The 12,714-nt window shown below is 43.5% G+C and overlaps 1 protein-coding gene across 9 annotated transcripts in view; it reads right to left on the reverse strand.

The window, feature by feature from the left end:
* The window catches only part of WDR19 (WD repeat domain 19), a 126,322-nt gene that overhangs the window by 36,836 nt on the left and 76,772 nt on the right, over positions 1–12,714 (reverse strand). For 7 of the 9 annotated variants that reach the window (XR_004645816.1, XM_034771250.1, XM_034771252.1 and 4 more), the window contains 6 exons: positions 10,231–10,377; positions 7,741–7,865; positions 6,257–6,369; positions 4,197–4,265; positions 3,586–3,663; positions 1,386–1,394 (listed from right to left, as the gene is read on the reverse strand). Coding sequence is in view for 8 of the 9 variants with exons in the window: in XM_034771250.1 (XP_034627141.1) it covers positions 1,386–1,394; positions 3,586–3,663; positions 4,197–4,265; positions 6,257–6,369; positions 7,741–7,865; positions 10,231–10,377 (541 nt within the window). In the remaining variant the exon portion in view is untranslated. Of the gene's footprint in view, positions 1–1,385; positions 1,437–3,585; positions 3,664–4,196; positions 4,266–6,256; positions 6,370–7,740; positions 7,866–10,230; positions 10,378–12,714 lie in introns of those variants that run through there. The other 2 variants (XM_034771256.1, XM_034771254.1) reach the window with 2 other exon arrangements.

The following is a 12,714-nucleotide window of genomic DNA, read 5'->3' on the forward strand; positions in this document are numbered from 1 at the left end:
GAGGGAGTTTAGAGAAAGGTGAGAAAATTGTTAAAGGCATGGAGAAACTTCCATATAAGGAAGAGATTGAAAAGATTATGACTCTTCAACTGAGGGAGGAGACAAATAAGAGGGACATGACAGAGGTTAACAAAATAGAGACTTGCATACCCGCCCTCACAACAATAAAAAACATTCAATGGAGATTGAAAAGAGACACTGAAAACTGATAATGGGAAATATAATTTTACATAACACATACTTAACCTGAGGAACTCACTGCCACAAAGGCTAATAACTTAATGAGATTTTAAAAAATTAAATATTCCTATAGATAATGAAACTATCTACAGTTGCATTAGATAGGATAATATATTGTATTAGATGGGACAATGCAATAATTAATTGACTAGAGTTAGGAAGAAAACTCTATCATCAAGTTATTACATAATTGTCCACCACCCGGTTTTTTTGTACCTTCCTCCAAAACATCATCTGACCACTGTCAGAAGATGGACCACTAGCCTGACCTGGTATAGTGTTTCCTATATCCCTCGTTGTGGATGCAATTAAGGTAACATATCTAAATGACTCAAATTGTGTCTACAAATAATTTATTTTTACATCTTCAGTTGAGTCCAGTTTATTTTAAATATGGCCCTAAATGTTTTAATTTGATATTGTATGCTTTTAAATTTGGCTTACTTTTAAAAATTAGAGAAAACAATTTTAAATAGAAAATATCCTACTTAGAACTTTTGGAAAACATATTATTAATATTCAATAGACCATTACTTCTTTTTTATTGGAATTTGGCAACTTTATAGAATTTTGTTTCCAGGGTTGCTGTTTTCAATTTTTAAAACATTTTTGTATTTAAAAAATAAACACAGAACAGGAGAATCTTGTTAATTAACACTCTAGGAGATATGCATTATAGTAAGCAAACAAACAGGATATAAATCAAGGATATTGGATCAGAATCCTTTTGTCTTAATTCTGACAAGTGTAGTTTAGTATTATATGTAATACATTTATTATTATATTAGAATACAAAGGGTATAAAAACATTTTGATAAATGTAGTAAAGGCTTAGTAATATAACACCTCACTATTAACTATTGAGAAGTGGAGTGAAACAACCAGCCTATTTTGAGAATTAGCTTGGGAATAAGTGAAGAGAGGAGTAACACATTTCTGCTGTATGGCTACTTCAATTTAGATTTTATCTTCAGTGAAATAAAAATTCTACCATCTAAAAGATATTATTCTATAAAAATGTAATTCAGATTGCCTGAGAATTTCGGTCAGGCATTTGCCTCTACACCATAATGAAGTTAAAAATTATTATTTTTTTTAACAAGTTACAGTACTATGATTTGATAAAGTAAAATGATGTTACTCACTGAGAGAGACTATGGCAGATGGGGTAAAGCATTCAGAAGAACGAGAGAGAGCTTTTAAATGAGAAAAAGAATGCCCTTCATACAAGTTGCAAAACAATGTTAAACATTACAATGAGTGTATTCCCACAATGCTATGATGTTTTATAAAAAAATTAAACTGTTAGAACTGGTTCTCAAACTTTTTCATATTGTGGGTTACTTCCAATTCCCCATCCCACACATTCCCCGAGGCAACCAGGGTGCTTGGTTGTGGTTTACAGAAAAAATAATGTAAGGACAGGATGTGACAGTCAGTCCATGTCCCACCCACAGTTTATAGCTGAGTGCAGCAATATTTGTTAGTACCAGATGTCCCATCACAGCCTTTACAGTTCTAATCTCTCCAGGTCACTTTGCAATTGAATTCTGTCCTCTTGAGTGTATATTCCCTCTACAATTTTGGTGTCATCCAAATGTCTGATGAAAGGTAACATTACATCAAAACAGCACCCAACAAAGACAGATAAAGCAGCTGCTCAAAGTGCAGAGATTTTTTTTTTAATTAAAAAAAAAAGACAGAAATGTCACTAAATGCCCAAAGGACCAAATCCTGGCCCTATAATACAGCACAGCAAGGAAGAGGCTGGAGCTCTGCAACCTCACTACAGAGTTGGAAACCGCAACTAGAATTCTGAGGGCTTGTAGCCCTTCAGCGGCAACTACGTGTCATCTCTACAGCTGTCAAACCCAGCTCCATACCTACAGAGCATAAATTTGTGATTCTGAATTTACAGGACTGTGGAGATTACACTGTGGAAGCCCTGCAGAATCTTTCTGATGCAGTGTATGTATGGGAGCAAGTGCCTTCTGTAGCTCAGCCACTGAGGATCTTAGAGAACCTGAATTACCTGAAGATTACCACCATCTGACGGCTGTTAGCAATGCTAGTTTATTTTAAAACCTACATGAAAAATAATCATGCAAAGATAATATGGGCAAAATTATTTTCTCAGATCCACACTCCTATATTTTGCTCACCTATTTGGTGATTTGCACATGTATGGAAATCAAGATACTGAAGTAGAGATTGGTTGTGTGGATATGAGAAGAGAATTTCACCTCTGAAGACGTAATTTCTCTTCTCTGAGCCCTTTACCCTGAAATATATTTGGTATTCTCAGTCTTCCTTTTAACATCAGACCTATGGCATTAACAAGCAGGATTAACACTATTGGTTAACATTACTAACCAAGCACACAAACGTGACAACTAATACAAAAAATATTGCACGTAAAAGGGGAAAACGGACTAGTACAGCCTATTGGTGGTAGTCTACCAGTTCCCCGTGCCTGCATCACTATCTATTGGTGGAGAAGTGACCTATGGACTCCAAAAGAAGTTCTATTTAGTCCTCTTTGTATAAAGGATGCTGGGTATGAAATGGGGGCTCCCAGAAGGGAGATAAAAGCAAAAATCTGTAAAGCTCCTGCAGGAATGTAATGGTGGTGTTGGTGGCCTGTGAGATACAAGAGGTCAGACCAGATGGTCTGGTGATCCCTACTGACCTTGAACTCTGTGACCTCAAAAAGACTTCCCATAAGTCACAATACAAAATAAATACCTACAATATTTTATATTCTTAGTGTTAAATAACTGATCATTCTATATATAAAGTATGCCATTAGAAACTCAAGATATGGATTTGCTAATCTTTAGTTTTCTTTTTACTATAAACGCTTTATGTAGTCGTGTACAGATCACATATGGAATTGTATATCCCAGCACAGTGTACTTAATTTTTATCTAAGATAAGTATAGTTAGAGAAACCATACCCTATATTTGCAGTTGGAATTGACTGTAATAAATCATTTTCAACTTTGAAAATTGTATGATATTAGATAATGCAGTACAAAAATAAAGGGCCAGATTTTCAAAAAAGCTCAGCATCCATTTAGGTATCTAAATGAGTAGCTAGATTTCCAAATAACTACAGAACCCATTGTCCACATATCAATGGGAGATGCTTTGCAGTGAGCCCTTTTGAAAATCTGATCATTTAATTTAGGAACTTAAATGGAAGCTGAGCACTTTGCTTTTTTTGGATATATAAAAATAGTTCTGGACAATCTACATCTACTAGGTGTCTGAAGGGCAAAAAAATAAAAGAAATCATCCTGTAGAACAGAAACTGGAGAAAAAAGAGTGATAAGAATATAGTACCTTGGGCATGCCATCACTCTCCCCCATAAGGTAGTCTATCAGCTGATTGGTTAGTGCTTCATCTTTTGCCTGTCCCACCTATTAAAGACAGATGAAAAATGTCAACATGTGCCTGAAATATGGGGAAAAAGAATTAGATTTCTCCATAGAAAACCTTTGAACTTAGATATATTTAAAACATGTTTTTACCGGTGTTACGTACTCAAAATGCAGTAAAGCAGGTATCTATTTGGTTGATCAGCTTCTCTTTGACATGCTGAAGTCCATGTTGAAAAATCTAACACACTATGGCAAGGATTTCATAAACTACTACCTATTTAACAGGTTTTTAAATGGCATCCATTAAATATTAACAAGATCTAGATTTGGAATTACAGACAGATATGTTATTTACATTCCCTTTTTTCAGCATCAGTGCTAAGAAAATTACTTGGGATGGCATCAGGAACTTTTTACCTTAGCCCTTGCTTTTACTCTTGCAGCTTCCTCCTTACATCTATAAGCTATTCAAAATCTGCTATACACTAGGACGACATCATTACAGTAGAGACACAGATTACTTGAAAAGCAGGCTGAATATTCAATTTCTTAGGTGTATCAATGTTTCTTACTGTTTCAATAGCCATTTCTATAGCCATGTTATCTTCTGTGGTTGGACTTTTCAGAAAGTGTTTTAGTGCCTGAAACAAAAATAGAAATACAGGGATATAACAGATAAATGACATGGTATTTTCTTTATAAAAATCTTTTTCCCTATTTTTAATTCATCTAGTTCTGCAGCATCTGGGAAAGAAGGAGAAACATCCTTTGATTACATTAAAATTATGTGATCCCTGAGCACACGTTGAGAGCATTTGTGTTGTTTCATATTAATCTGAAGTCAATTGAGTCACAAAGTAGTGAAAATGATCAATAAGGATGACCCCACCAGGACCATGGCAGTACACAAGCATCAGCTGCTGTCCCAAAAACGGCTGTAGGAAAAAATATACTTATGAAGTCTTTCTGAAGGGTCTGCTGGACAATTACAATCCAGCACATCACCCATACCCACCCTGGTTCCTCCTCACTCCTATGGCCCCATCAGAACAGCAGGAGCATTCACAGCCTAGTCCTGGCACATTTCTTCTCAGCACTGACAGCCAGCAATGAGAGGAGATCTGCTCAATTGGGGCATTACACAGTGCTGCAACCAAGGGTTAATGGGGCACTGACTCACTGGGAGGAGCAGGTCACCTACAATGGTCCCATCCCCAGCAGCTGATAATTTTCAAAAATTCATAACCTTGCTTTTTTGCTCTCAGGACATAAACATTCTGCTTAATATGCAGCAGCTGACACACGCAACTTGTAACCAGGCTATAAAAAATATGATAATTTGCATACTCTTTCCTTTAAAAACTGTGTTTCAATAAACTACAGTATTTAATCAAGTAATGAGTTTTTTCTACAACTGAACATTCAGACAAGCAAGTAAACAGTAACTAAACTAACTCGTTCATAAGCCGAATTTTTTTTAGTAAAAAAGGGAAGCACCAGAGAAGGGGGTCGGCTTATTGAACGTGTATAGAGAGGGAGAGGTGGGACACAGCCCTTCCCTCCCAACTGAGGGAGCAAGGAGAGGCAGCACAGACAGCAGAGCCAGAAGGGAAGAGACGGGGCCAGAGTCTCTCCACTTCTGGCCACGCTGCTCCCCCCAGCCTCTGAAGCAGCTGCAGCTCCAGGGTTGGCAGGCTGCAGCTATGCCGCTTGGCCCCGCCCCCCAGAGCAGGCTGAGGCCGCGCCGCCCGGCCCAGCCCGCTGGAACATGCTGCAGCTGCGCTGCCTGGTCTGGCCCGCCGGAGCAGGCTGCAGCTGTGCTGCCCAGCCTGCCGGAGCAGCTCCAGCCAGGCCAGAGACATCCTCCCCTGGCCCTCCCCAGCTAAGGTGGGAAGGGGTGGGATGGGGAGAATCTGGGGGTCCCAGGCTAGGGGTGGGGTCACACGGGGGGTGGTCGCGGGGGTTACTCCCCTGACTCCCAGCTTCTCCCCCCCAAAAAACATTTCCCCACCAGTTGCTGTCCCGGCCCATCAGGGTAAGCAGCTGGGGCACCGGGACACTTTGTTTACTTAGGTTTACCTCAGTGCCTGCAGACGCTCGAGGTAAACAAACCATCTCGGCCCACCAGCGGCTTATCCTGATGGCCTGGGAGCCAAAGTTTGCTGACCCCTGAATTATAGCGTCGGCTTATGAATGGGTCATAAAAATTTTCCATTTTTACTTATCCATCTTGGGGGGGGGGGGGGGCAGCTTATAAACGAACCGGCTTATGATCAAGTATATACGGTATGTTCATGTATCACTTAAGAGATATATTATGTCTACGATCCATATGAAGCTTCTACTGCTGTCAATAAGAATTATGTGCATGGCTGAATAACGTACTATATAGCACTCACCCTTTATTCATTTTCTATTTAATGGAAGAAATAATTTCCTCTAAGTTTTGTTGTAGGTAGGACAGTAATATTTTTTCTTCTGATTGCATTAATGTGAAATACGAGGAAGCAGATAAAAAGCCTATTTTTTTTCTGCTCTGTAGGAAGTGTAATAATCTTGGAATCCAGTGTTTTGCACAACCATTGCTATGCGCATTTAAATACTGTTGCTGTTTTACTCTCTGAATACTAACCCGGGCATACTGACCGCACAGCAAAAAGAACTTGCCCGCCTGAAAATGTTTTTTTTCTCCTTCAAAGTATAGTGCAATACTCTGATAATCTTCATTGGTAGTATTCTCAGAACCTGCAACACAGACACTAATGTGAGCAAAATTCTTCTCATGAAACAAAGGTTTATAGATCCCGTCAAAGAGGCAAACCATATATTTCACATTTTTTGGCTTTTGGTTTTCAACCAAAATAGGAGCCAGCTGGATTTATAACTTCTGTTTTGCACAGTTTATACCTACTTAATGTGCCACATTTGATCTTTGATAAAGGACTAATGGCTAAGGGTACCTTTTAGTCATGGGTATTTTTAGTAAAAGTCACGGACAAGTCAATTCACGGCCTGTGACCTGTCTATGACTTTTACTAAAAATACCCGTGACTAAAACTTGCGGGGGTGGGAGGCTTCCCAGGGAAACCGCGGGTGCAGGGGGAGGGCGGCCTGGGTGCTGGGGGTGGGGGTGTATGACGGCACGTGGCCCAGGACCCCCGCTGGTGCTGGGGGTGTGGGCAGCGGCGCATGACCCAGGACCCCTGCTGGTGCTGGGGGGGGGGGGGGGGGCATGATGGCGGGACTGGCAGGCTCCCGACGTGGCGCCGTCCTCCCCCCCCAACAGCAGTAGAATTTGGGTGTAGGAGGGGGCAGGGGCACGGGATGGGGTGAGGCAGGATCTGGGCAGCGCTTACCTGGGGGGCTCCCTGGAAGCAGTGACATCCCCTCGGCTCAGCTGCTAAGCGGAGGCATGACCAGGTAGCTCTGCGTGCTGCCTCCGCCCAGAGTGTTGGCCTCACAGCTCCCACTGGCTGGGAACTGCGGCCAATGGGAACTGCGGGGGCAGTGCCTGCAGGCGGAGGCAGGATGCAGAGCTGCCTGGCCAAACCTCCGCCTAGCAGCTGAGGGAGGGGGATATCGCTGCTTCTGGGGAGCCCCAGGTAAGTGCCGCCCAGAGCCCACCTCACCCCATCCCGTGCCCCAACCCCATGCCCCCTCCCACACCCAAACTCTGCTGCTTGGGGAGAAGACAGTGGCCCGAGACTGCTCCAGCAGTGGCTGGTGCGCCTGGTGCAGGGGGCTGCCTGAGCTGCCCCTGAGCCAGGTGCACCAGCTGCTGCAGAAGTCACAGAATCCATGACAAACTCGCAGCCTTACTAATGACTTACTGGAGCAGTTCTTTAATTTAGGTTTTACACACCATAATGTAAGTACCCTGGTTGTTTATTAGGCATGGTCAAATGGCATCACTGTGAACTGGTTCAGTGAGTTTTCCATTGCCTCTTAGTATTAATAAGGCAGAAAACTGAATTCTGTAGGTGACCATGGATCAAAGAGATGTGAAATTTCACACAGCTGCACATCATCATTACAGACTTCTCTATGCCTTTCTTCACAAATAGGCCATAAATTGCTAAAGAATTCCAAATAAAATTATTAAAATAGAATTCTCACCAATGATGTCCGCATAAATCTCCATCTTATTGTGCTGCTGGGCCAGTGTGAAAGCTTCATTATTACACTTAGACATAACCAAAAACTGGATGGCAGAACCATAGTCACCCAACTGCAGAAAGAATCTGATCAAAATAAACACATTAATTCTTTTGTTAAATAACATAATAAACACACTCCAAATGTTTTCCAAAGAAAATCTCTCTTGTGCAATGAGTGTGGCAATGGAGGGACCATTAAATCATTCTTCTAGCATGCTGCTATTAGCATATGCTTGTACCTTATGATAAACTAATTTCTAGTAAGAATTATGGATGAGAAGGCTTTTCTATTTGAAGCTTGCTTGTTTATCGTTTTCTAAAAGATTCTATCACTTGGGATCAAATTTTGTATGTTTATTGACAGGCCAAAAGTGAACTTTTTTGGTGAAACTGATAAATTTCTATTTGGCCAATTTTGAGACATTCAAATGCAAAAAGTGTTCTTCAGAAGCCTTTTTCTAATGATATTTTCATATACCGTACTCTTTTTTCCATTTAAAATTTGACAATGGTTCTCAGTGAGGACTACTGCCTTTGAAATATGCTTTAAAAATAATAAAGCTGAAGTTCTGATTGTTCCACATCATCTGTCCAATTATGTTCATTACGCATTCTTAATAGAGTGTGATGTTCTTGATATGCACCCAGGCAACCATACATGGCACTTTGAACTGAATGGATATTTACTGCTTTTGTCTGTTTGTGTTATTGTATGTAAGAGTGAGAACATTCAAAATTATGCACTCAGAGTGAAATTCACTCCCCTTGTGTAGAAACCTGAGAATGCAGGGAGGATGTAGTGATGAAATACACTCACATACTCTCCCCCTGCTCCCCCCCCAAGGTTAGTATGCAGGGTTCCAGTAGCAGCCACAACCCCAATGCAATGGTTCTACAGGATGCTGGGATCACTGGATCTGCATAAACACAAACTGGAAGTGGTCCCCATGGACTTCCTTTGTCCCTGATGGCACCTTCCACACGTCCTGCAATGACTAGTCCAGTGACTAGCTCCATGGCATGCAATAGGCTGGCTTGTCTGGCTACCCAGCTGACTAACCTTGTACAGCCCCCTGGAGCTTACATGGGGTGCACAGAGATTTGCACTGGTCCTCAACACCATGAGTGAATATCACCCTCCGTTTCCAAATTTAAAAATTTAACTGTCTAGCACCAGCTTTGGCCCTACATAAAGCTAGAGATGTGCTAACATGAGCATTCTAGAGGCTTAAAAAAAAAGAAGCCCCCAGCATGTGATTAATCCTTTCAGTGCTCAACTCAGGGATTATGAAGTGTTGCACCATTCAAAAAACCACAGATTCAGATTTATGAAAATAACCTAGAGGTGCCCCTTCTATGCTCTAGTTGCCCACCCCATAAATTCAAATACACGATACAAAATAAAATAAAATAAAATAAAATAAAATAAAAATAAGAATATCCCTCCCAGATACCAGGTAATGAGGAAAACAGAATATAATATAAATAAAATAACTAAAGGGACTATGCTTTAAGTGGTTACAAGCTAGAAGACATGAATCAAGCAAAAGAATCTGTTGATAAGAATGGACAAAAACTTAAGACTTCTACAGTAAGAAAAGCAAACAGAAGACTGGAATGTATCAACAAATTAATAGAGAAGATATCCAAAAAACTAAACATCCCTTTGTAAAAGTGAAACCTCTCTGTGGATGGACTCGAGGGCTTACTACAGGGGTGGGGAAACTACGGCCCATGGGCTGGATCCAGCCCATCGGGGCTTTGGACCTGGCCCGCAGGATTGCCATCCTGTGGCGCTCCGGGAAGCGGCCAGCACCATGTCCCTTCGGTCCCTGGGGAAGGTGGGGGGCCGGGAATGGGGAACCATGGCCAATGGGAGCTTCAGGAGAGGTACCTGCAGGTGAGGGCAGCACGTGGAGCCCTCTGCCACCCCCCCACCTCCACTCCCAGGGGCCACAGGGACGTGGTGCCGGCCGCTTCCGGGAGCAGCGTGGCGTGGTGTGGCAGAGCCTGTCTTAGCCCTGCTGCCACCCCGGAGCCACTCCAGGTAAGCAGCGCCGAGCCGGAGCCGCATCCTGAACCCCTCCTGCACCCCGCACCCCAACCCCCTGCCCTGAGCCCCCTGCCGCACCTCACACCTCTCCTGCACCCCAGCCCCCTGCCGCACCCCCTCCCACACAGCCCAACCCCCTGCCCCAGCCCTACATTCATGGCCCTGCATGCAATTTCCCTACCCAGATGTGGCCCTTAGGCCAAAAAGTTTGCCCACCCCGGCTTACTATTTACATCTCATTTTTGAATCACTTCTAGTGTACTGATCATAATTCTAGAACTTGGCAAAAAATATAGAAGAGAGCAACAAGGACGATAACATGAGAGGTTATAAAGAAATAAGGTTAGGAAAGTTAGGTTTGTAAATCTATCTAATGTAACTACAGTACTGCATTACCTGGCTACCATCTTGGCTCCATCGAGAGACTGTGTTTCCCTGACAATACTAACAGCTTTTTCAGGATTGTTAAGATGATCCAAATATAGCCGGATTACATTGTCCCATTGTTTGGCATTCTCATAAGCCACAACCGCTTCCTTATATCTGAAAAATAATGATGCCACATTTTACATTCAAGCTTTCTTGGCTTTGTTAAGAATTCTTCACAATATTCTATGCAAGGGACTCATGACATTTTACACCTGAGAAGTTATGCTGTGAAACCAAGTTCTTGTTTGTTTAGCCAATTTGTTTAGTAGATGTACACTCCTTTGGAACTCTTCTTCTATTGGGATGGATAATGGCAGTAGGAAGACAGACAACACTTCATACAATATCATCTTTTGACTCGCCTTAGAAGACAAGCAGCATTAACACTCTACATACTTTATGAGAGTATCTCCACAGTCATCTAAACTGGCATGTTAGGTGTGTGCGCTCGACACATGCACCAGTGCCAGAAGTTTTTCCCTCAGTTGTATTCGTAGGGGAGCAGCTCTGGAGCCCGCTGGAGTGGCGCACATGTGCCCTGGTGTAAGGGGCACTGCCAGCCCCCTTCCTCCCTCAGTTCCTTCTTGCCGGAACTCTGATAGTGGGGAAGGAGGGCAGGTCATGGAATGGGCATGAGCAACACATCTCGAAAAACAACAGTTACGAAAGGTTAGTAACTGTTTTTTCCTCTTTGCGTGATTGCTCATGTCCCTTCCATGTTAGGTGACTCCCAAGTAGTATCCCCGGAGGTGGGTAGGAGTTCATGGCTGTGTTGATTGCAACACAGCTCTGTCAAAGCCAGCCTCATCTCTAGCCTGCTGGGTGATGGCTTAGTGGGTCGTGAAGGTATGCACCAACAACGACGTTGTGGCCCTGCAGATATCCTGGATAGGGACTTGCGCTAGAAAGGCTGCCAATGACACCTGAGCTCTGGTCGAATGAGTGATCACTATCTGCGGAGATACAACTTGTGCCAGCTCATAACAAGTGCAAATGCAGGTGGCAATCCAAGACTAAAGCCTTTGAGAAGATACCGGGAGGCCTTTCATTCTGTCAGTCACTGTGATGAAGGACTTAGTACGCTCTAAGGAAAAGGCCAGAACCCACCTGATGAATGAGGAGAGGGATATGCACACCCTTGACAACACGCAAGGCTTCAGGCAAAAAACGGGGAGAAATATGTCCTGGTTAATATGGAAAATCGACACCACTTTTGGCAGGAAAGCCGGGTGGGCATACAACTGAACCTTGTCCTTGTAGTACACCAATGTAAGGGCTTTAACCTTGGAGACCCTCCTCGCTGAAGTGATAGTCACACAGAAGGTAACTTTCCACGATAGTGTGAAAGAGAGTAGGAGGCTAATAGCTCGAAGGGAGGGCCAGTGAGCCTACAAAAGACTAGATTGAGGTCCCACTGGGGTACCCGGTTCCAGATTGGCGGAAAGAGCCTTTCCGGGCCCTTACGGAACCTGATCGTCATCTCATGTGAGAACACCGATATGCCCTGGAAGGCTGAAATGGCTGCCAGGTGCACCTTGATCAAGAAGAAGGCTAGGCCCTGATGCTTTAGATGAAGCAGGTAGTCTAGAATGGACTGCAAAGACTACTGGGTCGGGGAGATCCCTTGCTCCAATGCCTAGCAGGAGAAGCGTTTCCATTTCGCCAGGTAAGTTACTCTAGTAGAGGGATTTCTACTTTCCAGCAGCACTCGCTGGACTTGAGTAGAGCAGGCCTCCTCCTCTGGGTTCAGCCACGCAACATCACGCTGAGAGGTGGAGTGAGGTGAGGTTTGGCTGCATAACCTCCCGTGATCCTGAGAGAGCAGATCTGGGTGGTTGGGAAGTGTCAATGGGGGCGCTGACGCCAAGTCCATGAGCATGCCAAACCAATGCTGGTGGGGCCATGCTGGCGTGATCATGGCGACCCTGGCTTTGTCCCTCTTTATTTTCAGGAGGATCCTGCCGATAAGAGGGATTGGTGGGAAGGTGTACATCAGGTTGTCTGCCCAAGACAGAAGAAAAGTCCTTGGAGGGAGCAAAACTGATGGTACTTTCTGTTCCACCTGGTGGTGAACAGGTCCACTTGGTACACCACCTCTAGAAGATCATTTTGATAACCTCCTCGTGGAGGGACCACTTGTGGTGAGAACAGAACGTCCTGCTGAGGCAATTTGCCAGTGTGTTTCGGACACCGAGGAGATGTATCACCTCGAAGTGTATGCCATGCTGGATACAGAACTCCCACAGCTGGAGGGCTTCTTGGCAGAGAGCCAAGAACCTCACTCCTCATTGCCTGTTGACATAGAACATGGCAGCTGTATTGTCAGTCTACACCTGAACCACTTGATGGGATAGTCAGGGAAGGACACCTCACAAGCCAAATGGATGCCTCTGAGCTCCCTGACATTTGTATGTGTAGCGTGAGCTCCTCCCAGGACCACAACCCCTGGAT

Source organism: Trachemys scripta, chromosome 5 (assembly GCF_013100865.1).
Source record: "Trachemys scripta elegans isolate TJP31775 chromosome 5, CAS_Tse_1.0, whole genome shotgun sequence".
In the NCBI taxonomy this organism is placed as follows: Eukaryota; Metazoa; Chordata; order Testudines; family Emydidae; genus Trachemys; species Trachemys scripta.